The sequence below is a fragment of the Budorcas taxicolor genome, chromosome 4, assembly GCF_023091745.1.
Source record: "Budorcas taxicolor isolate Tak-1 chromosome 4, Takin1.1, whole genome shotgun sequence".
In the NCBI taxonomy this organism is placed as follows: domain Eukaryota; kingdom Metazoa; phylum Chordata; class Mammalia; order Artiodactyla; family Bovidae; genus Budorcas; species Budorcas taxicolor.
The window spans coordinates 24,889,770-24,915,844 of NC_068913.1; the positions used below are offsets into that span (position 1 = coordinate 24,889,770).

Sequence of the window (26,075 nt, forward strand, 5' to 3'; positions counted from 1 at the left end):
ATACAAAGAGTTCATCATCAATATACACTCTAACAAATACTATAATCCACCTGTCTCTGTCCACTGATAATATCTTTAAAACTGTTTTATAAGGAAAAAATTAGAGGATACTCTGGAACTTCTATACTCAATTTTGAGATTTAAGTCATTTGCCAGTTTAGAACTGAATAAAGTTATTAATTTTCAAATACCAAAAATACTTTTGAGAAGAATATATAAGAAGCCACATGAACGAGTCTCTTCTTTTTAATCAATATGCAAATATTAACACTGGAATATATGAGCATCGCATAAGCAATGGTTCATTCTTTCTATCTATCTTTAGATTCTATACAATTTAACACATCATTTTATAATATTCTTTTATTGTTATATCCTTAATGAAAATCACAAATATATCATATGCCATGTTTTTAACTTGGTTTCAAATTCTGTCATTTACACAAATACATATACACGTTGTAGAGTCCATAAGTTATCCAGGAACAAATGGAACAATTGTTCTCAAATTTTTCTGTGAATCAAGTTACTTCAGAGAAGGCAATGGCACCCCACTCCAGTACTCTTGCTTGGAGAATCCCATGGATGGAGGAGCCTGGTAGGAGGCTGTCTATGGGGTCGCACAGAGTCAGACACGACTGAAGCGACTTAGCAGCAGCAGCAGCAGCAAGTTTCTTAAGGAGTTTGCTTAAAAAGGAAATCAGCTGTGCAGTTTCATCCCGAGAGATTCCAATTCAACTTATATGAGGTGAGGTCAGTCCACTGTATCTTTAACAAGCTACCCAAGGGTTTCTGACTCACACTGTCTTAGTAGACACTTTTCAAACTTCACTGGGTTTAAATGCTAAAAATATTTAGGATTCAGTTCTTGCTTCTTAGCAAATATGGTTTTCTTTTCTTTGATATCTTTAGGTAAGTTTAGCCTATTAATGATATTTCAAATTATTTTAAGATTTCATCTTGAAATATTCTCCATTTTCTCATCTGTTCCATCTACAGTATTCCATTTTTGAGTTCCTTCAGTATGTCAAGTGACTTCCTATCTCTACGGCTTTAAACCTGATGTTTCTTCTGCCTGTCAAGTCCACCTTCAATACTATATGGCTCTGTCATTATCCACCTATTAGAGTACTCCCTATTTGGGGCTTTTCTCTTAGCTCACATGGTAAGGAATCTGCCTGCAATGCAGGATACCTGGGTTCGACATGGAAGAACAGACTAGTTCCAAATCAGGAAAGGAGTACGTTTAGTCTATATATTGTCACCCTGCTTCTTTAATTTTTATGCAGAGTAAATCATACAACATGCAGGGCTGGATGAAGCACAAACTGGAATCAAGATTTCTGGGAGAAATAGCAATAACCTCACATGCGCAGATGACACCACCATTATGGCAGAAAGCAAAGAAGAACTAAAGAGTCTCTTGATTAAAGTGAAAGAGGAGAGTGAAAAAGATGGCTTAAAACTCAACATTCAGAAAACTAAGATCATGGCATCCGGTCCCATCACTTCATGGCAAATAGATGGGAAAACAATGGAAACAGTGAGAGACTTTATCTTTTTGGGCTCAAAAATCACTGCAGATAGTTACTGCAGCCATTAAATTAAAAGACGCTTGTGACTGCAGCCGTGAAATTAAAAGATGCTTACTCCTTGGAAGAAAAGTTATGACCAACCTAGATAGCATATTCAAAAGCAGGGACATTACTTTGCCAACTAAGGTCCGTCTAGTCAAGGCTATGGTTTTTTCTGTGGTCATGTATGGATGTGACAGTTGGACTGTGAAGAAGGCTGAGCACCGAAGAATTGATGCTTTTGAACTGTGGTGTTGGAGAAGACTCTTGAGAGTCCTTTGGACTGCAAGGAGATCCAACGAGTCCATTCTGAAGGAGATCAGCCCTGGGATTTCTTTGGAAGGAATGATGCTGAAGCTGAAACTCCAGTACTTTGGCCACCTCGTGCAAAGAGTTGACTCATTGGAAAAGACTCTGATGCTGGGAGGGATTGGGGGCAGGAGGAGAAGGGGACGACAGAGGATGAGATAGCTGGATGGCATCATGGACTCAATGGACATGAGTTTGAGTGAACTCCGGGAGATGGTGATGAACAGGGAGGCCTGGCGTGCTGCGATTCATGGAGTTGCAAAGAGTCGGACACGACTGAGCGACTGAACTGAACTGAACTGAACTCCTTGGAAGAAAAGCCATGATCAATCTAGACAGCATATTAAAAAGCAGAGATATTACTTTGCCAGCAAAGGTCCATCTAGTCAAAGCTATGATTTTTCCATTAGTCAGGTATGGATGTGAGAATTGGACTATAAAGAAAGCTGAGTGCTGAAGAATTGATGCTTTTGAACTGTGGTGTTGGAGAAGACTCTTGAGAAAGTCCCTTGAACTGCAAAGAGATCCAACCTGTCCATCCTAAAGAAATCTGTCCTGAATATTCATTGGAAGGACTGATGCTGAAGCTGAAACTCCAATACATTGGCCACCTGATGTGAAGAGCTGACTTACTTGAAAAGATCCTGATGCTGGGAAACATTGAAGGCAGGAGAAGGGGATGAGATGGTTGGATGCATCACTGACATGTCGGACATGAGTTTGAGTAGGCTCCAGTAGTTGGTGATGGACAGGGAAGCCTGGCTGTGCTGCAGTCCATGGCATCGCGAAGAGTCAGACAGGACTGAGTGACTGAACTTATTTGGGGCTTCTCTCTTAGCTCAGACCGAAAGAATCTGCCTGCAATGCAGGAGACCTGGGTTCGATTCCTGGGTTGAGAAGATCCCCTGGAGAAGGAAATGGCAAGCCACTCCAGTATTCTTGCTTGGGAATCCCATGGACAGAGAAACCTGGTGAGCTACAGTCCCTGGGGTCACAAGTGTGGGACAGGACTTAGTGACTAAAGCACCACTACCCCTCACGTTCTCCCTATTTTACCTTGTCAATTCCTAAGTAAGGTCATTCATTATGCTGATTAGTATCTTGCTTGTCAGTAAGAAGTCTCACAATTTACATATGACTTCCTATTCCACTAGAATTTAAGGCCCTTTATAAAGCAGATCTTGTGTTCTTTCTATTCTTAACTGTCTATTCCAAGTGCAGAACATACCACACAGTGCAAAGTGAGTCTCAGAAAATTGGTTACATCTTGTACTCACTCCTGGACAAGTTTTCCTTTCACCTTTCAACATTTTTCCTTTGTTTGTGATTCTTTCACACAAGTCAGAGATTAAAAATATGAACATTATTTTAAATTTAACCCCTGCTTACCTCATTTCTTCAGTGGGAAACCCCAAAACCAGAGAAAGTTTGACACTTGCCCTCTCATCTAGTGTATAATTAGCAATCGCAGTCTAACTCTTGGTCCACCGTTTGTTTCTCTACCCTAGACTATTATTCAAAATTATATTACATATCTGACAGCAATTACATTTGCTAAAAGCACATGAAAGCTGTCATGCAGTGAAGAAACGCTAAATTGCGTGTATTGAAAGAGGGCGCTCTGCACTATATTACTGTTTTTTAAGATTTTTGTTGTTGTTGTTGGTTTGTCATTTCTATTTACCTCCTCCCCATCGCAGGCATCTTGCTAGATCATTGCCGGTCCCGAGAGGCAGAATAGCCACTGGAGGATGCTTGACTACATTAGCCTTTTCTGTATAATTGAAAAATTAAAAGAAAAAAAAATTGATCACTGACTGAACAACAATTAAAAAAAAAAAAAAACAACACAGCTTGGCATGGAAGGCATTGTACAGGGTACTTAGAAAAAGTCACATTTTATAGATATATACAATTATAAATTCTGATGAACATATGCATTTGTAGAAATTTATAAAACAGGTAAATACCATAATTCACAGGCTGACAGGAATTTTTAAGACTTATATGTGAGGAAAGACTTTTAAATATGTTAATTTAGTTAAAAATTGTAGCACGTTTGACTTAACTCAGTTGAAATTCTCAAGGGTGCAGGTATATGCAACACAAGGATTTCACTAAAGTGGAAAAGTAGGTTCCTTAGAAAGGTCCTTTGGCAACATCAAGTCTAGGTATACTTTAAGAAAAAATATATTTTGAAAACAGTTGAATTCTAAAAGTTAGTGAAATGCTAACAATGGTTGTGTTGCTCTGTGTCAGAGTCAACAACAGAAGACATTACCAGGTTTTGTTTGAGATTCAAGTTAATATAACATAGTGTTTGGGTTCAGAAAAGATCATATCACTGAAATTCCACATGCTTTCATTTGAGTCACTGAAGACATCTCACAAACATATATTACTTTATTTTTCTCCCTTCTCCGCCCCTCAGAGTAAGCATATGTGGGTAAAAATGGGTAAGGAATAGATTATGTAGGGATGTGCCACAGTAGACTACCAAAGGCTTAGATTTTAGGGACTAATGAAAACCAATAATTCCTACTGTTTTCACTAAAATTCTTACAAGTCCTCAGACACTGTTCAAAGGACTCCTTAATTTTGGTCGTTCTTGAACTCTGGTTTTGTCCTTAAAATATCAATACTACTGACATTGTTTATTGGTGGGCCAAAGAATACAATTTTCCCTTTTCTTTTCAAAATTCCAAAAAAAAAAAGTTAGTAGAGTAAAATTGTTAGGTGCTTACCAAAAGGGTGTTGACAATATGTATTCATCTTTAATCTGAATATTTTTGAGGGTATGAAAAGTTCAAATATTCTCAACTGCATTGATTGAATGAAACTTTGCTTCAATACATATAGATAGTAAAGCTTCTTTGAATCAGGTCTTTCCTTTTTAAGAAAGGATCTATTTTTAACAAAGAATTGGTCAGTACAGAGCTGGAAGTATCTGTGAAAGTCATTCGGTCATGTCCAACACTTTGCAACCCCATGGACTATACAGTCCATGGAATTCTCCAGGCCAGAATACTGGAGTGGGTAGCTGTTCCCTTCTCCAGGGGATCTTCCCAACTCAGGGATTGAACCCAGGTCTCCTGCATTGCAAGTGGATTCTTTACCAGCTGGGCCACCAAGGAAGCAGGTTTATTAAATTCCACGAAAAAAACTGAATGAGAAAACAAGCATTTCTAGTTATTTGTAAATTATTTTGATGGTTAAAAATCTGAAATACAGAATAAATTAAGCCATCAACATTCCAGATGTCTGTTATCACTGTGTATTTTATTTAACAAAGATATGGATGTGTTAAATAAACAAATGAAATACACAGAATTTAAGGTTTCCACTCTGGCCCAAGCCACATGTCTTCATTACCTATGCAGTCCAAAATCCACCCTACAGTTCCATCTCCACCGCAGGCTAACACTCTGAAATCAGGAACATCACGGAAAAAGTTTAACCTGAAAAATAAGCATGTTACAGCATATGATTGATATTTCAAAGTTAGGACATTTTTATTTTTATATATTTAGCATTTCACCTAATGAAAGATTTAGGTTTTGTTGAAAAATAGTAAACCCTTATCTACAATGAAATTCTAAAATAGAAATATCAACATGTCTTAATTTAAATGTTATCATTATAATTTCTATATTCCATAATATATTTTCTTTTAACAACTCTAAAGTGAAAAAATAAAATTAATAAATTATAATAATTTTCATTAAGGTACAGTCCCATATGTGATATGCAGTTTACCTAAACTATACAGATTATCTAGACATAGGTATAAAAACCTTGTTTTATTTACTAATTTTTATTTACCAACAATTCTCTCTTGAACAATTATATACATGTAACTAATAGCTCAGTAAAAAATGTCTTTGAGAATTTTCTGCCTTCTCCCTTGCTGGGAGAAATTGATCAGGCTGTATCTGAGGTTTTAGCCAACTGTTTTCAGGGTTTCCTTCTGACTTTGAATCTGTGAATAGAAGCCAGGCTTCCTCCTCTCTTTTGACCTCCGTGTCAGTGTTTAACACCCAGGAATACACAAAAATGTCTGGGTTGGTTGTGATAATGCTCACCACTTCTGCTGCTACCGCATGTAGCATGCTTATTAATGCAACCTACCTTGGGGAAAACTACAAAGACAAATAATGCATCTAGCTATACAATCATAACATGCCTATTTTCTTGAAAAAAAAAAAAAATGAAACAGGACAGAATATCTGGAAATGTGTCTCTTCAATTTTCTAGCCCTGGTGGTAACAATATAATACAACTGGCTCTTCCTATCTGTAGGTTCTGCATCTGCAGATTCAACCAACCAGGAATTGAAAATCTTTAAAAATAAAATCCAGGAAGTTTCAAAAAGTGAAACTTGAATTTGGTGAATCACAACTTATTACAAAGCAGGTATATTGTATTTTACAACTATATACATAGCATTTCCATTTTATTAGGTATTATAAGTAACCTAAAGTTCATTTAAGTGTATGCCAACAAATGCCACTTTATGTAAGGGACTTAAAGCTCCTGTGGATTTTGCTATCTGGAGAGTCCTGGAACCAGTCACCTGTGGATATCAAGGGAAGACTGTATGCAGTCATCTAAGAAAGTTTTCTTTAAGATTACATATATAAACGTACACGTCAATTTTATCACACTGGGGCTTCCCTGGTGGCTCGGATAGTAATGAATCTGCCTACAGTGAAGGAGACACAGGATCAATCTCTGTGTAGGGAGGATCCCCTGGAGAAGGGAATGACAACCCAGCTCCAGTATTCTAGCCTGAAGAATTCCATGGACAGAGGAGCCTGGCGGGTTACAGTCCATGGGGGTCACAAAGAGTCGGACACGACAGAGCGATTAACACAATATAACATTCTATGATTAAAAATACTGTCATTTCATGTACTTTAAAGTATTTTTAGTGTTTCACTGCCACAAAATAACAGGTATTATAGTTAACATTGTTTGGATACATTTATTTGAACAAGTATATCAGTTTTGAAAGCTAATCTTCTAGAAGGGAAATATTCCATTTCAAAAACACATTACCCTCTGGATGGTTCCCGCTATAGAAAATGTACGTGTCCATTTCCTTGAAACTTCAAAACACTACTTATAAACAACTTTATGATATTTCTTCAATAAGTAGAAAAAAAAAATACCATGGTGCTATTATTGTAAAATCAGATTCCCCTTTTTACTAGTTGTTGAACATATTTTTGTAGGCTCACAGACCTGTTACCTCCTTTGTGAACTGCATCATCAAAGCATTGTACCTCTTTCCCATGAGTTGTATTTTATTCTTATAAACACTAGACATGATTAGTAATATTTTCATTCAAATTAGCATCATTAAAATTTTGGATAATGTAATACAAAATGTGTAAATATAACAGTAATATAAACAAATCAACTGAACCACCACTACATAGTAATAGTAAGCACAGATATTTAGAGCACAAAATTGTCCTGTACTTTGTTGTGTATTATATTGTGGATATTTACCTTTTGTTAGACACATTGCAAAATTTTCTTCCAGATTATCACTTTGCTTAGATTATATAAGCAATACAATGTACCAGCTGTCCACCCCAGAGAGTAGAACATTTCTAATAACTTACATATCCTTCTGTGTTCCTTCCCCATAGGACCCTCCTCCCTTGTTAACAAAGGTGGGCATTATTCTGAATTTCAGGTTATCATGTACATGCCATAAATAACACACTGTTTGTATTCTGCCTGTTCTTCACAGCATTGTTACTAAGATTCCTCCATGTAGTAGCTGAATTTCCATCCATGAGTAGTTGAAGTTATTTTATACCTACTGCTGTGTTCAATACCATTTGTGTGATTATGCTTTTTAAAATCCATGCCATTGGATATTTGGAGTATTTTATATTCTTATAAAAATCCGTTTTCGGAATGGTTTCTAATGCACACGGACAGTGATCACTCTTGCAGTTTGACAAGATATTACCAATTGGTATCCTATAGTAGTTATAGCAATGCATGTACTTATCAGGAATATTAGAAAAAGTGTGCTGAGCCCATCTACTCTAATACTTTAATGTCACTTTTTTAAAAATTTCATGTGTTGCCTCATATGTGCAATGTCTTCCCCATCTTTACTCCTTACTTCTTGCTGATTTGTAAAAATTCTTCACTTTTTTTAACTTTTAATCCTCTGAAGGATTTTTTTGTTTGTTTTTTTAGTTTGTGGTTTTCTGCAAATACTTCCTCCAGGATGAAAGTTTCTTCTTTTACTTTACTAAATGAGTATTTTAACAAACAAGATTTTAGTTTTAATGTACTGAAGTTTATCCATCTTATGATAAATGGCTAGCACTTTAGCTTGCTTTGGGTAACAAAATAGTTGTTTCCTCAGTGGTCAGAAGAGAACACATTTACTCTCTTAAAATTTCAGTTTTATTTTTGACAAAGAAATTGTCTGTGGTGATGTGAGAGAGGATGGTATGAAGTATTAACATAGAAGAGAATATATATTATACATAAAATATTCACAGCATTCTACACTGGTTGTGTCAAAAAAGGATCCCTTTCTTTTCCCTTCTTCACTACCTTTCTTCTTCCTCTACCCTCCCTCTTTCTCTTTCTCCATTTCTCCCTTTTTCACTTCCTGTCCTCCTTCCTTTAAGAATTGTGAAACAATTTCCATCCGTAAACCCATCTTTTCATGTTTTGGATAACTCAATGTAATATCACGCCGATCCATCATGAATCAAATTTCCATATGTGGGTATTTTTCTTTTAGACTCTATTCTATTTTTTTTTTATTTTTTTAAATTTTTTTATTTTTTATTTTTTACTTTACAATGCTGTATTGGTAATTCATGAATGTGTCCATCTCTGCACCGTACCACACTATTATAATAGTACAGCTTTATAGTTAGTCAATATTTCAATGAGCATGAAAAATTTTAGCTATTATTTCTCTTTTGCTTTTCTATATACATATTGAATTTAATTTCTCATATTCCATAAAAGCCACAAAAAATCATTATTTTTAAAAAATTGGAGTTACATGAAGCCTATGTATGATGTTATTTATTTCCTCATCCATGGATATAGGATGTTTTGATTACTCTTTTAACATCCTTAAATTTTTAAAACTTTTTGCTTGCAAGTCTTTGTTACATTTATTCTTAGATGGTCTATAGTTTGTGTTAGTATCTTAAACTTTTAAATTGTTTATTAATGTTTTTGTTGCTGGCATGTAAAATACATTTGACTTTTCTTTATTGCTCTTAAACAGCCACATGATTCTTCATTTTTTCTATTGCCTATATTTTATTTGTAGACTTATTTGGATTTTTATTTAAACAACTGTATCATGTGCTAATGACAATGGTACTGTTACTGATCTTCAATCCTTATAATTGTTATTTCTCTCCCTGTCTTATTGTGCTGCCCATGGCTGGCTTCAATAATTTGCTGAATTAGATAATGTATAGCTTGTTCCTGAAATTAAATGGAATACTTTCAGAATTTCCCCAACTAAGATGATGTCTGTGGTAGGCATTTTCTTCTTCTTTTCTGAGTAACATCTTAGATAAGGTTAATAAAATTTTCTTCATATAGAAAGAATTTATATTCTAATTCAATGTTAATATTCTCTGTACCTTGTGAAATACTGATATGATTCATTTAACTGGTAATGTAGGAGTATACATTTACATATTTATGTATCACTAAACCATTCTTACTATACTTTCATGTGCTCAAATTGACACTATTTATTAACATTTTTATAGAGAATTGGGTTTGGTTTGCTAACATTTTATTTACAACTTTTCATGTATATTCATGGACACAACAGATTTAATATATTTTTCTTCATACCAGCTCTAATTTTTTATCAAATTATTCCATCTCCTAAAACCCCTGGCAGAATATGCCCTTATTTTGGAGCATCTGTATATAAAAATTGTTAGCACTTGCAACTACCCAATTTCTGGTGAGTCTTTGATTTTTTAAATTAAGAGGTATTAAATATTACAATTCCTTTAATAATTATTGAAAGAGGCAATATTTTTTCATTCTTCCTAAATTAGTTTATACCAACTATATTTCTGTATTAATTTGTCTGTCTCCTACATTTTCAAAGATCTTATCATTAAAGTCTCTAAAAGCTTTTCAAATATGCCAGTATCTGAAATGTCAACCATAACTGTTTCAAGTAAAAGCCTAATCACCCATATGACTCACCATTGCTCTTCTATTCCATGGTGGTGTTTCATCGGTTATTCATTCTTGTTTTCTTTTAAAATGGTCATACTTGGTTCTTCTGCAAGATCCTACCCCCAAACAATAAACTGTGTGTGACTGTAAAATCAGCTTACTCTCTGTAAACTGATTGCTAAATGGATTGAAAAACTGACTTCTCTCTCTTAACTTCTTATTCTACTCCATCCATGCACTTTTCCCTAGAGATTAATTCATTACTTACTTCATTCATTCCTTGAATACCATGTGTGTGTTAGTCTCTCAGTCATATTTGACTCTTTGTGACCCCAGGGACTGTAGCCTGCCAGTCTCCTCTGTCCATGGGATTCTTCAGGAAAAGAATACTCAAGTGGGTTTAATTCCCTTCTCCAGGGCCTTGAATAGTAGCCTTAGGAGAGCTTCAGTTTTGTATCTTTAAAATGGAATTAATACCTCCTGCTTTATTTGCCTGTTTTGTGGAATAAACAAAGGATGTATATAAATGTAATTGTATTATAAGCCATGCTCTGTAGAGACACCCAAGACAGACAGGTCATGTTGGAGAGCTCTGACAAAACGTGGTGCAGTGGAGAATGGAGTGGCAAACCACTTAGCATCTTTGCTGTGAGAACCCCATGGACAGAATGAAAAGGCAAAAAGACAGGACACTGAAAGAGGAACCCTCCAGCTTGGCAGATGTACAATATGCCACTGGAGAAGAGCACAGAAATAATTCCAGAAGGAACGAAGAGGCTGAGCCAAAGTGGAAATGACACCCAGTTGTGGATGTGTCTGGTGATGAAACTAAATTCTGATGCTGTAAAGAGCAATATTGCATAGAAACCTGGAAAGTTAGGTCCATGAATCAAGGTAAACTGACAGTGGTCAGACAGGAGATGACAAGAGTGAACATCAACCTTTTAGAAATCAGTGAACTAAAATGGACAGGAATGCGTGACTTTAATTCAGATGACCATTATATCTACTACTTTGGACAAGAATCCCTTAGAAGAAATGAAGTAGCCCTCATAGTCAACAAAAGAGTACAAAATGCAGTACATGGATGCAATCTCAAAAACAAAAGAATGATCTCAGTTCATTTCCAAGACAAACCATTCAATATCACAGTAATTCAAGTCTATGTGCCAAACACTAATGTTGAAGAAGCTAAAGTTGAATGGTTCTATGAAGACCTACAAGACCTTCTAGAACTAACACCCAAAAAAGATGTCTTTTTCATCATAGGGTACTGGAATGCAAAAGTAGGAAGTCAAGACATACCTGGAGAAAGAAGCAAGTTTGGCCTTGGAGTACAAAATGAAGCAGGGCAAAGGATAACAGAATTTCGCCAAGAGAATGCACTGCTCGTAACAAATACCCTCTTCCAACACATGGTACGACTCTACACATGGACATCACCAGATGGTCAATGCCATTATCAGATTGATTATCTTCTTTGCAGCCTAAGATGGAGAAGCTCTATACAGTCAGCAAAAACAAGACCAGGAGCTGACTGTGGTTCAGATCATGAACTCTTTATTTCAAAATTCAGATAAATTTGAAGAAAGTAGGGAAAACCACTAGTCCATTCAGGTATGACCTAAATCAAATCCCTATGATTATACAGTGGAAGTGACTAATAGATTCAAATGATTAGATCTTAAAGTGTGCCTGAAAAACTACAGATGGAGGTTTGTAACATGGTACAGGAGGTGGTGATCAAATCATGCCCCCAAAAGAAATGCAAAAAGGCAAAATGGTTGTCTGAGGAGACCTTACAAATAGCTGAGAAAAGAAAAGTGAAAGGCAAAGGAGAAAAGGAACAATATGCCCATCTCAATGCAGACTTCCAAAGAATAGCAAAAAGAGATAAGAAAACCTTCTCAAGTGGAAAATGAGGAGAGATAATAGAGGAAAACAACAGAATAGGAAAGACTAGAAATCTCTTCAAGAAAATTACAGATACCAAGAGAATATTTCATGCAAGATGGGCATGATAAACGATAAAAAGAGTATGGACTTAACAGAAGCAAAAGAGATTAAGAAGAGAATATGCAGGAGACTTGTACAAAAAAGGTCTTAATGATGCAGATAACCAGGATGGTGTGGTCATTCACCTAGAATCAGACATCCTAGAGTGTGAAGTGAAGTGGGCCTGAGGAAGTATTACTAAGAACAAAGCTAGTGGAGGTGCCGTTCCAGTTGAGCTATTTCACATCCTGAAATATAATACTGTTAAACTGCTTCACTCAATATGCAGCAACTCTGGAAAACTCAGCAGTGGTCGCAACTGGAAAAGGTCAGTTTTCATTCCACTCCCAAAGAAGGTCAATACGAAAGAACATCAAACTACTACACAATTGCACTTATTTCACACGCTAACAAGGTAATGCTCAAAATCCTTCAATCTGGGCCTAAAGAACCGAGAACTTCCAAATGTATAAGTTATATTTAGAATAGGCAGAGGAACCAGAGATCAAATGGCCAACATCTATTGGATCATAGAAAAAGGAAGGGAATTCCAGAAAAACATGTATTTCTGTTTCATGAACTACGCGAAAGCCTTTGACTGTGTAGATCACAACAAACTGGAAAATTCTTAAAGAGATGGAAATACCAGACCACCTTACCTACCTCCTGAGAAACCTATATGCAGGTCAAGAAACAACAGTTAGAACTGGACATGGAAGAATGGACTGGTTCAAAATTGGAAAAGGAGTATGTCAAGGCTGTATATTGTCACCCTGCTTATTTAACTTCTATGCAGAGTGCATCTTGTGAAATGCCGGGCTAGATGAAGCTCAAGGTGGAATCAAGATTGTGGGGAGAAATATCAGTAACCTCAGACATGCAGATGACACGTTCTTAATGGCAGAAAACAAAGAGGAACCAAAGATCCTCTTGCTGAAAGGAAAAGAGGAAAGTAAAAAAGCTGGCTTAAATCTCAACATTTAAAAAACTAAGATCAAGGTATCCAGTCCCATCACTTCATGGCAAATAGATGGGGATACAAGGAAAACAGTGACAGACTTTATTTTCTTGGAATCCCAAATCACTGCAGATGGTGACTGCAGCCATAAAATTAAAAGAAACTTGATCCTTGGAAAACTATGATAAACCTAGGTAACATATTAAAAAGCAGATATGTTACTTTGGTCCATATAGTCAAAGCTTGGCTATTCCAGTAGTCATGTATGGATATGAGAGTTGGACCATAAAGAAGGCTGAGCACCAGAGAACTGATGCTTTCAAACTATGGTATTGGAGAAGACTCTTGAGAGTCCCTTACACAGCAATGAGATCAAACCAATCAGTCCAAAGGAAATCAACCCTTAATATTCATTGGCAGGACTGATGCTAAAGATGAAACTCCAAAACTTTGGTCACCTGATGTGAATAGCCAACCCATTGGAAAAGACCCTGATGATGGGAAAGATAGAAGGCAGGTGGAACAGGGGACACAGAGGATGAGATGGTTGGATGGCATCACCAATTCAATAGACATGAGTTTCAGCAAATTCCAGGAGACCGTGAAGGACCAGGAAGCCTGGTGCACTGAAGTCCAACAGGTCGTGAAGAGTCAAACACTAGTGAGCACTGAACAGCAACAACAATCCAGAGATATTATTAATTCAAGAATTTTCTCTTTATGAAAAGTAGTAAATATGTTTTATAAATCAGATTGTCCCTCCTCTATTTTACCACCGTCTTCACCCATCATGTTCCGACAAAAAGGAGCAAAGCTGGACAGTGATGAAAGTCCTATCTCCCAGCAGAAACTACTGGGAGACCTACTTATGGCAATGGGGACAGAAATTGCATAGGGAAACAGCTCTGCCTGAAAACAAAGGCAAGAGACTTGGCAGAGTCAAAGTGGAAGGCTTTGTGTGACAATTGACTTTTCATTCATTAAGCTGCAAAAACCAGCAGCTATGAGGCTCATACTTCTTAAGTCATACCAAGGATGCGGAGGATGAGAGAATGAGGAGTGTTTGAAAAGATTCGCCTTTGTGGACACTTTTGTACTGTAGACTATATGTTTTATCTGTGAAGGTAAACGTTTCACTTGAAGAACCAGTAGGTTCTTTTTTTTTTTTTTTCATTTTGCAATGAAATAATCATGTATGGGTCCTGAATTTATTTTTTTGCCATTTAATAGAAATTTTTTTAAAATAAATTGGGACACTTTTTAAAGCAAATCAATGATTCTTGCGTTTTCAGTGTTCATCATTATAGCACTGACTCTCCTAGAGTATTTTTTATTTATCCCTGATAGCTAAACTCGAGCAAGAGCCTATGTAATGTGTGGGTTAAGTAACTCTGTGTCTAATGCCTTCACACTTAAAAAAAAAAAAAAGTGAGTAGTAAGATCAAGATGGTTAATGCCACTAAAAGCAAGTAAAAGTATTTCATCTAAGATTCAGAAGTCTACTTTCCATTTTAAGTACGTATTAGGATAAAACAGGTACAGAAAAATTAGGAAGTTTTCACTTGTGTCTGATAACAATATCTAAAAAGCACACCAGAAAAACTTGCTAAGAGAGAAGAAAAATTGCAGCACTGATTCCATTATCTTGGAAAGTGTCTTATGACCGGATTTTTTAAAGCACAATATGTTGGAATTTCTTTTAATTCCAATTTCACATTTTATTATTGATAGAAAATAAGTGATACTGCCATTTGTATATAATTTTTATGTATCAGATTGAGCATATAAATATAAATAAACATGGTTATTAAAATGTACATATTGTATATTATATATTGCAAAATTATATTCTTTGATACTTATAGGAAATAAATGTGAGACTGACAAATATTGTTAGCATAATGATCCAGAGTGAATGCTCATTTCATTGTACATATTCACTTCTTTGTATTAAGGATCCCAAATAAAGGCTTCCCTGATAGCTCAGTTGGTAAAGAATCTACCTGCGATGCAGGAGACCCCGGTTCTGTTCCTGGGTCAGAAAGATCTGCTGGAGAAGGGGTAGGCTACCCGCTCCAGTATTCTTGGGCTCCCCTTGTGGCTCAGCTGGTAAAGAATCTGCTCACAATGCAGGAGACCTGGGTTCGATCCCTGGGTTGGGAAGATCCCCTGGAGAAAGGAAAAGCTACCCACTCCAGTATTCTGGCCCGGAGAATTCCATGGACTGGACTTTAGCTTTCACTTTCATTTTTTCCTTCTCTTTGTTTAAAATAGTTTACTTCAAGAGTTTGCCTTTAAAAAGGTCTACATTTTGATTTAAACATTTTGAGCCAGAAACAAGGATATTTAACTCTTATTATTCAGCTCAATTCATATTCATTCCTCCCTTCTCCAGCAGATCTTCCCAACCCAGGAATCGAATCAGGGTCTCCTGCATTGCAGGCGGACTCTTTACCAACTGAACTATCAGGGAAGCCCTCATACCTACATATACATAGATACATATTATTCTTACACTTATAAGATTAGATGGTTTCACAACTGTCTCGCTAAAATTAGGCAAAATATTTGGTCTGTGATATTGTTATGATTTGAAACTATTTTCTTTTTGGTCTAAAAAAACAATTCTTAATACCTTCCACTTTGATTTAGTATACCCATATTGTGTCTATACATACTTTGATATCATTGATATTATTACTGCTGTTGCAGCCAATCTGAAAAAGAACTATGCGTTTTTATATATTAAAAATATTTTTTTTAAATGTAATTAAAATATTTTTCAGTTTGTAAGTCATACAACTACAACACAGGTAAAACTGACTAACAATTTTAGAATGAAGTGAAAACTATAATAAGGGGGTTAATTTAGCCAGAAATTATACATATTTCCTGATCTTTCAAAGTTGCTGCTAAGTCGCTTCAGTCGTGTCCGACTCTGTGTGACCCCCAAAGACGGCAGCCCACCAGGCTCCCCTGTCCCTGGGATTCTCCAGGCAAGAACACTGGAGTGGGTTGCCATTTCCTTCTCCAATGCATGAAAATGAAATGTGAAAGTGAAGTCGCTCAGTCGTGCCCGAATCTTCGTGACCCCATGGACTGCAGCCCACCAGGCTCCTCTGTCCATGGGATTTTCCAGGCAAGAGTACTGGAGTGGGGTGCCATTGCCTTCTCTGTCTTTTCAAAGTTAACTTGAAAAAACTCATAATAATTCTTAATACTTTCAATTGGAAAGCATAGATTTATAATCTGTGGTACAAACAACAGTCTAAACCCCTAACATGTCGCAGTAAAAGTGATTACTTTGTTTGGGGCTGTTTGGCAAGGCCACTCAAATCCATTTTGTTATCCCAATGTTTTTAATAATTAGGACGAATTTTATTTCATATGCATCAGATCATTCTACCAAGTGACTTCAGAATGTGAAGTAAGAAGTTATTCTAAATTAGGAAATAATCTAAACATATATAAAGATAAAATTTTACTTTGACTAATATCAAATACAAAAGAATAGTTATATCTATAGAAAGGGATACATTTAATCCAAAATCCATATACCTAAAAAAATTTATGAATGATATAGGACCTGCATCAATTCTCTTATTTAATATGCATTTATTAACAACAACTGTGTACCAGAAACTAGGTTACAGTCCAGAGACTCAAAAGCAGTTAGAGTCCTTGCCATCAAGTATCTTAATTGAGAAGGAAGACAAGAAAATATCCAGTTCATATCACTATGGGATGTTTTCTGAAAAAAGTTAATGCATTTAATGCAGATTAGCAAGAGGAGCCTGCTGCCGTCTATGGGGTCGCACAGAGTCGGACACGAATGAAGTAATTTAGCAGCAGCAAGCAGCGAGAGGAGAATAAATGCATAGGAAAGTGAATTTTTTTTTTCCATTCATCAAGTTATAGTCAGTGAGCAAGTTTGGAAAAGAATGAGAGAATGAAATGTATAAAATGTAAAATTTGAGATGAAGTCAGGAGGAGAAGGGGACGACAGACGATTAGATGATTCGATGGCATCACTGACTTGATGAACTTGAGTTTGAGCAAGCTCCAGGAGTTGGTGAAGGACAGGCAAGCCTGGTGTGCTGCAGTCCATGGGGTCGCAAAGATTCGGACATGACTGAGCAACTGAACTGAATTTAACTAATGGGACATTAGCATGGAATTGTAGACTAATTAGTAAAATAAGTCTACATGGGGAGATAAATCTGAGATGCAAGAAAATATTCATAAGGAATCCATGTACACTTGATGATCAAAATCATGAAATGAGAATAGGTTCCCTAAAAAACTTGAAACAGAGCTACTGTATGATCCAGCAATCCCACTTTGGGGCATATATACAAAGAAAACTATAACTCAAAAACATACGTGCAACCTTATGTTCATTGCATCACTGTTTACAATAGCCAAGAAATGGAAGCAACCTAAATGTCCATTGACAGATGAATGGATAAAGAAGATGTGGTTTTATATATATGATATATATATATATGATTATTATTAGGTTTAGGGGTGTGTGTGTATATATATATGTATGTATGTATATATATATATTTTTATATATGCATACAGAGTTGGGAAGGTAAGTAGCTATGCATTTGTACAGAGACGTTCTAATTAAAAATGAAAGTGTCCTCACGTTAACCTGTTGCTCACATTTTGCAACTCTGGAATGACCTAGGAAATGTTATTCTGTTTTCCCCTTTGTTCTTGAACCTCTCTCCTCTAACCATTCCTGTTTAATCTGTGATTATAACACTTTAATCATCACACATGCTTCCATACACTAACCCATATTATTTTATGCAGAGTAGTTATATATTAAGAGAGCTTACATACTTGAAATACAAAGCCAGTAGTATAGGAATAGCTCAATATGAAGCAATGAGATGAGGTGGATATAAATAGAGTATCAAAGAAGCAAGAGGAGCAGGCACCCAGAACAGAAGCTGAATATACGTTATGTATGAGGAGAGATGCCTCTTCAGTGAGAGAACGGGGAAGGAAGTCAGGATGGGTATGAATATCAACATGTTCATCAGGGCAGGAGTAATGAAAATAAATTGAGATAATTTACTTGCCATGCCCTCTGATTGATAAATTAGGGTTAAGGATGAATACTGATTTTCTGGAATGTGATGGTTAGAAAAATTGGAAATCCTCTTTAAAAAATATGCAAAAATATATACAAATTTAGGTGTATATAGATTATATACACATATATAAATCAATATATAATATACACATAAAATTTATTAAAATAAATCATAACACTGAAAATTTAAGGTAGCTCATAGATATCATCATAAAATCAAGAATAAAAACACAATTATATTAATTAGCTTGATATACTTAAATTTTTTCATTTAATTGGCTTTTCATATGAACAATTTTGAACAATAATTTTATGAAAAATGAAAAGATAAGATCAAATTGTATATTTCTATAAGCTGATTGCCTCCATATCAGATTATCTTAAACTTGAGTTTTACAGTTTTACATTGATAAGGAGGGCATAATTTGAAAAAGTCGAGCCAGTATACTGTTATCCATAGAGATTCTGAAGACTTCATTACCTCAGTGACCTAAGATTTGAGTCTTACTTTTTTCCCCCTAAAGGTCCCTTAGTGTCTGTAGAATCAGTAAGAGAATGATTGAATAATTTGTGAATGTGTGTGAGCATGTGCTTACGCATACAACTTGACAATTAAGGCTTTCATTGTAATTCATAAGACTGTTAAAGTGTCTTTGAAAGCAATTATGATTTATGTGCATGCCACAACCAATTCAAAGCATATATTTTTGTCTATGTTTCTTACTTTAGTAAAAAATATTTTTGTCATAATAATGTGGTTTACCAAGATGTCTATTTAAATTATCACCACAAAAACAAATAATTGAATCTTCAGGGCTGTACTTTTTAACTGAGTCTATGGATAACATTATCACTGATGTCCAGTGTTTTCCATCACTGAAATGAACTTCCAAAAACGTGACTGTGAGTTCACAAATTGAATGCACCAAAATAATTATTGCAATAAATGAATTTTCTATCTAAAATATTCTGATGCCTCTTATGTAAAAATGGCATCACTTTCTGTTTTAAAAGTTTTTCTTTTACTTGTATAACCAAAATTTTAATAAATATTCTTACTTATACCACAAAGAAGAAAGTTTGAAATAAAAAATGTACATTAAAAGTCACACTATATCTAAATGAAAAAATCATATTTAAAAATGTGCACATGTGCTAAGTCACTTCAGTTGTGTCTGATTCTGTGCAACCCTATGGACTACAGTCTGCCAGGCTCCTCTGTCCATGGGATTCTCCAGGCAAGAATGAGTACTGGAGAGGGTTGCCATGCCTTCTACATGGGCATCTTCCCTACCCAGGGATTGAACCTGCATCTCTTATATCTACCTGAATTGGCAGGAGGGTTTTTTACCATGAGCACCATGTGGGAAGCCCCATATTTAAAAGAGTGATATGCAAACAGATTTTCTTCAGTTAAAAAGATTGCTTTCAAGCAGAGAACTCACTATTAATTTGAAACAGAAACTGATGCTTCTTTAGCATATTTGTGTTTATGGTTTCCATGTGGTCTGTGATATCACTAAAGTTCCCATCACAAATGGAATAGATTGGTAAATATTTCATACAAATGATGTATTCATCATCAACACTTTTTAAAACACAGAAATTCAGACCTTAATTTTTCACTTAATATGCATTTTCCTTTTTGAGAAATATTTGATGAAAAGTTTTATTGCAAAATAAAAATGTTTTATATAAAAGTATTTTAATCAGAAAGGCTCAACACAATATTTATGTATGATATATTTGTTTAATAAGACACTTAGGAAGAGTATTCAAACCTCATTAAACGTGTTGAGCAGACTGTTCAACTTCTCTTCCTCACATATATTTCATGTCCATCTATTCTATGATTTCTCAGTTCTACACTGACAATGCTGATTATTATATCTGTTTCCCTTTTCATCTTACAAGGAGATGAGAGGCACAGGCCACAGCATAATAGACTAGCATAACAAGTATACCAGTCGGTCAACAAGGTTTTCCAGTGAACATTGACTTTTATCTTTGAATTCTCTGTATATTGTATTTCAGAAGAAATTGTTGCTTTCATGTGGGAAGGGTTGGGAAAAGAGGTTTTTTTCCTGCTTTTTTAGATGAAATAATTATAAGTCAAAATGAAAACTCTGTTCATTAGATGTGTTCATGAACTCTGTTCATTAGACATCTTGCATCCTGTTAGAGGATAACAGTAGAAGCATGATGAACAAATTAGACAAATTACAAACCCCTCAAGTTTATTATAATGTACCCATTATATAACATACCCATTAATAATCATACTTAAATTAAAAATACCAAATTCTTATGCTAATACTAAATTGGGTTGGATGCTGGAACACCAGGAATAAACGAAGAGAATCCCAGGTAAAATAATTATTATGGTCACAGTAGCTGTAAGACCCTATGTGATGTGGCCCATCAGTACTATCCTAATATGCTATCTCTATTCATTCTGCTCCAGCCACCCTGACCTTCCTGCTACTGTTTCCCAATTATGTCAAATATTCTCCAATCATGATGCTTTTACTCTTGCTCTTTCCTCTGCTTTAAATGCTCTTACATCTCCTGCACTGGCAGGCAGGTTCTTTACCACTAGTGCCACCTTAGAAGCCCAGATGTTATTCTATAAATAACCAAATGACTTGTTCGCTCATCTCCTTCATGTCTATACTCAGTGAGTCCTTCCCTGCTCAGCCTATTTAAAAGAACCGTCACAGAACACTGACTATCAATGTACACTCTTTGCCTTCCCTGCTGACATGAATATATTTTATTACTTTAATGTGTGCCTTTTTCTACTAAAATATAAGACTATGAGAGCAGAAAGTGTTGTCTCTTTTGTTCATACTGGGTTGGCAGTGCTAACACTTTTTCCTGGCAACTGGTAGCCACTGAATGAATATATGCTGAATCAATTTACATTACTAATATTAAATATATATATATATACCCATATATGTTGTTATTATTAAACTACCATTCCACATTTAGTTGTTGCATCATTATTCTGTTTAGAGTGGACTACATTTAATAGTCCAGTTATTATTTCTAATATAGGAGTAGTTTACTAAATTATCATTAATAAAGGATTCTGAGATAATCATCTGCTATGAGTTTTCTTATTTTCACTCATTAGTAAGACACTGCTATTTGACTCCCTGGGGCTGACAATAAAGTTATGCCAGGGAGCTTGCTTAACAGACTTAGTAACAGCAAACTGAGGACAGTCAACTAAAATAGCTTGTGATACTTATTAGAAAGTTGACTTTTGTAGAATAAAATAAGCAACAGGTAAAAGGATATAGACAAATGAATGATTCATTTCCAACAGCCAATTTAGGAGAAAATATCATTTTTTTACAGTATTCAATAATTTGGATAAGTAATCACCTCTAACAATAGCTTAGGATCTATAACCTGTTGTTGAGCTATTATTTCTCTGTGAAATGAATGATAAAAGGTCAGATTTTTCAACATCTTTAAAGTCATAATCAATTTGTTGATGTTTGTGGAAAGTGACTATAGAATTGTAATACCCAAAATTCTTTTGCAAGACTGGAAGTTATATGACTTTGTTAACTCTAGGAGCATGTTGTATTTTTGTTACTTGTATAACCTGCAGATCTTTAGTACAGAAGCATAGATTGATTCTCAGACTCAGTTGCTAAGACAGAATTATGGTCAAGGCAGAGACAGAATTATGCCCACACACTTAACTGGGGGGTTGCAAAATCATCTACAGCACATTTTATGATTAATTAGGATTGAAAGGGTAAGTTGAGAGCTTTATTCTTACACTACCAAAACAATGCTTATTTCTCTGGAAATTTCCAGTAGAGCCAGATTGAGTTTTTTTTAATTAATTTACTTATTTTAATTGGAGGCTAATTACTTTACAATATTGTGGTGGTTTTTGCCATACATTGACATGAATCAGCCATGGGTGTACATGTGTCCCTCATCCTGAACACCACTCCCACCTCATTCCCAATCCCATCCCAATGGGTCATCCCAGCACACTGGCTTTGATTGCCCTGTTTCATGCACCAAACTTGGACTGGTCATCTGTTTCACAAATGGTAATATACGTGTTTCAATGCTATTCTTTCGAATCACCTCACCCTCACCTTCTCCCACAGAGTCCAAAAGTCTGTTCTTTATATCTGTGTCTCTTTTGCTGTCTCGTATATAGGGTCATCATTACCATCTTTCTAAATTCCACATATATGCCTTAATTGAACTGATACTGTATTGGTGTTTTTCTGACTTACTTCACACTGTATAATAGGCTCCAGTTTCATCCACCTCATTAGAAATGATTCAAATGTGTTCTTTTTAATAGCTGAGTAATATTCCACTGTGTATAAGTACCACAGTTTTCTTATCCATTTGTCTGCCAATGGACACTTAGGTTGCTTCCATGTCCTGGCTATTGTAAACAGTGCTGCAGTGAACATTAGGATACACGTGTCTCTTTCAGTTCTGGTCTCCTCAGTGTGTATGCCCAGCAGTAGGACTGCTGGGTCATATGGCAGTTCTATATCCAGTTCTTTAAGGAATCTCCACACTGTTCTCCATAGTGACTGTACTAGCTTGCATTCCCACCAACAGTGTAAGAGGGTTCCCTTTTCTCCATACCCTCTCCAGAATTTATTGTTTGTAGACTATTCGATAGCAGCCATTCTGACTAGTGTGAGATGGTACCTCATTGTGGCTTTGATTTGCATTTCTCTGATAAAGAGTCCTATTGATAATCTTTTCATGTGTGTTAGCCATCTGTATGTCTTCTTTGGAGAAATGTCTGTTTAATTCTTTGGCCCATTTTTGAATTGGGTTGTTTACTTCTCTGGTATTGAACTGCTTGTTTATTTTTGATATTAATTCTTTGTCAGTTGCTTCATTTGCTATTTTTTCTCCCATTCTGAAGGACGTCTTTTTACCTTTCTTATAGTTTCCTTTGTTGTGCAAAGCTTTTAAGTTTAATTAGGTCCCATTTGTTTATTTTTGCTTTTATTTCCATTACTGTGGGAGGTGGGTCATGAAGGATCCTGCTGCAATTTACGTCAGAGAGTGTTTTGTTTATGTTTTCTTCTAGCAGTTTTATAGTTTCTGGTCTTCCATTTAGATCTTTAATCCATTTTGAGTTTATTTTTGTGTATGGTGTTAGAAAGTGTTCTAGTTTCACTCTTTTACACTTGGTAGACCAGTTTTCCCAGCACCACTTGTTAAAGTGTTTGTCTTTTCTCCATTGTATATTCTTGCCTACTTTATCAAAGATAAGGTGTCCATAGGTGTGTGGATTTATCTCTGGGCTTTCTATTTTGTTCCAATGATCTATATTTTTGTCTTTCTGCCATGAACATACTGTCTTGATGACTGTAACTTTGTAGTATAGTCTGAAGTTAGGCAGGTTGATTTCTGCAGATCCATTCTTCTTTCTCAAGATTGCTTTGGCTATTCAAGGTTTTTTGGTATTTCCATACAAACTGTGAAATTATTTGTTTTACTTCTGTGTAAAATACCATTGGTAGCTTGATAGGGATTGCATTGAATCTATAGATTGCTTTGGGTAGTATACTCATGTTCACTATATTGATTCTTCTGATCCATGAACATGGTATATTTCTCCACCTATTTGTGTCATCTTTGGTTCCCTTCATCAGCGTTTTATAGTTTTCTATATTTAGGTCTTTAGTTTCTTTAGGTAGATTTATTCATAAGTATTTTATTCTTTTCATCACAATGGTTAATGTGATTGTTTCCTTAATTTCTCTTTCTATTTTTTCATTGTTAGTGTATAGAAATGTAAGGGATTTTGGTTTATTAATTTTGTATCCTGCAAATTTACTCATTTATTCATTGATTAGCTCTAGCAATTTTCTGATGGTGTCTTTAGGGTTTTCTATGTAGAGAATCATGTCATCTGCAAACTGTGAGAGCTTTTCTTCTCCTTTTCCAATCTGGATTCATTTTATTCCTTTTTCTTCTCTGACTGCTGTGGTTAAAACTTCCAAAACTATTTTGAATAGTAATAGTGAGAGTGGGCACCCTTGTCTTGTTCCCAACTTTAGGGGAAATGCTTTCAATTTCTCACCATTGAGGATAATGTTTGCTGTGTGTTTATCATATATGGCTTTTATTATGTTGAGGTATGTTCCTTCTATGCTTGCTTTCTGGAGAGTTTTTGTCATAAATGGGTGTTTAATTTTGTCAAAGGCTTTCCCTGCATTTATTGAGATAATCATATGGCTTTTATCTTTGAATTTGTTAATGTGGTGTATCACATTGATTTATTTGTGAATATTGAAGAATCCTTGCATCCCTTGGAAAAAGCCCACTTAGTCATTATGTATGATCTTTTTAATATGTTGGATTCTGTTTGCTAGAATTTTGTTGAGGATTTTTGCATATATATTTAGCAGTGATATTGGCTTATAGTTTTTTTTTTTTTTATTTTGTGGCATCTTTGTCTGGTTTTGGTATTAGGGTGACGGTGTCTTCAAAGAATGAATTTGAGAGTTTACCTTCCTCTGCAATTTTCTGGAAGAGTTTGAGTAGGATAGGTGTTAACTCTTCTCTAAATTTTTGGTAGAATTCACCTGTGAAGCTATCTGGTCCTGGGCTTTTGTTTGTTGGAAGATTTTTGATTACAGTTTCTATTTCTGTACTTATGATGGGTCTGTTAAGATTTTCTATTTTTTCCTGGTTCAGTTTTGAAAGGTTATACTTTTCTAAGAATTTGTCCATTTCTTCCAAGTTGTCCATTTTTTTTTGCATATATTGCTGATAGTAATCTCTTATGATCCTTTGTATTTTTGTGTTGTTTGTTGTGATTTCTGAACTTTCATTTCTAATTTTGTTGATTTGATTCTTCTCCCTTTTTTTCTTGATGAGTATGGCTACTGGTTTGTCTATTTTATTTATCTTCTCAAAAAACCAGCTTTTAGTTTTGCTGATTTTTTGCTATAGTCTCCTTTGTTTCTTTTTCAATTATTTCTGCTCTAATTTTTATGATTTCTTTCCTTCTACTAACCCTGGGGTTCTTCATTTCTTCTTTTGATTAACAGTTTCTTAACATATTAAGGATTTGTTAAGCTCTCTGACATAACAAGATTTCATAACAAGAGATATAAGTAATAGGTCTTAAATTCTGATTCAAGAGGGTTTTTATTTAAGTAAAATATGGTAGAAATTTTGTTACATTAAATAGCATTTTAAATTAAGAAAGTCATGAAATCTGTGGAATGTGTTATGTGTTTTCTAAATTACAAATTTATTTTAACAGGAGACTATATTCCAAGGCTTTAATATGGAAATATGTGTAATACTTGGAATATGCGAATCTGTATGTTGACTGTTACATTTCTTTTTTTTTTAATTATATATGTTCTACATTTAGTTCAGGTAGATGAAACCAAAGACTTTTATAAGGCACTCATTCCAGAACAATTATTTATCCCTAACTATGCTGAAAGATCTGGAAAAAAGTTTACATAATTTAAAAATATTGATCTTGTATATTTTTTTCAATTCACTAAATACTTTTTATTTTTTACTTAAATATTTTAGGGATGATATGAGAATAAGCCATCTGTACTTTCATGAAGCTTAAAGTCAGAGTGAATAACCAATATCACACATATACAGAAAACTTGATATTAACTTTTCATAAGTCACATTAGCATATGCAGTTGGTATAACAGCTAGAGATGTGCATATTTATTATCATGTTGTGAGGGAAAGAAAACTCATTCTATGAAGACCAGTGATATATATACATACACACATATATATTTCTTTTTTGCAACACATTTGTACCAGCAAACAAATTATTCAATTTTATCACAATATGTTCATTAGGATGAAACAAGTTATAGGATACAGATTCTAGTTTCAGATATGTTTAACTAAAATAGTC

General features: G+C 35.0%; 1 protein-coding gene across 1 annotated transcript in view; it reads right to left on the bottom strand.

Moving 5' to 3' along the window:
* The window catches only part of DGKB (diacylglycerol kinase beta), a 796,797-nt gene that overhangs the window by 501,507 nt on the left and 269,215 nt on the right, over positions 1-26,075 (bottom strand). The window contains exons 17-18 of the mRNA XM_052638442.1: positions 5,256-5,341; positions 3,568-3,657 (exon numbers count right to left, since the gene is read on the bottom strand). Of these exons, the coding sequence (XP_052494402.1) occupies positions 3,568-3,657; positions 5,256-5,341 (176 nt within the window). The remainder of the gene's footprint in view (positions 1-3,567; positions 3,658-5,255; positions 5,342-26,075) is intronic.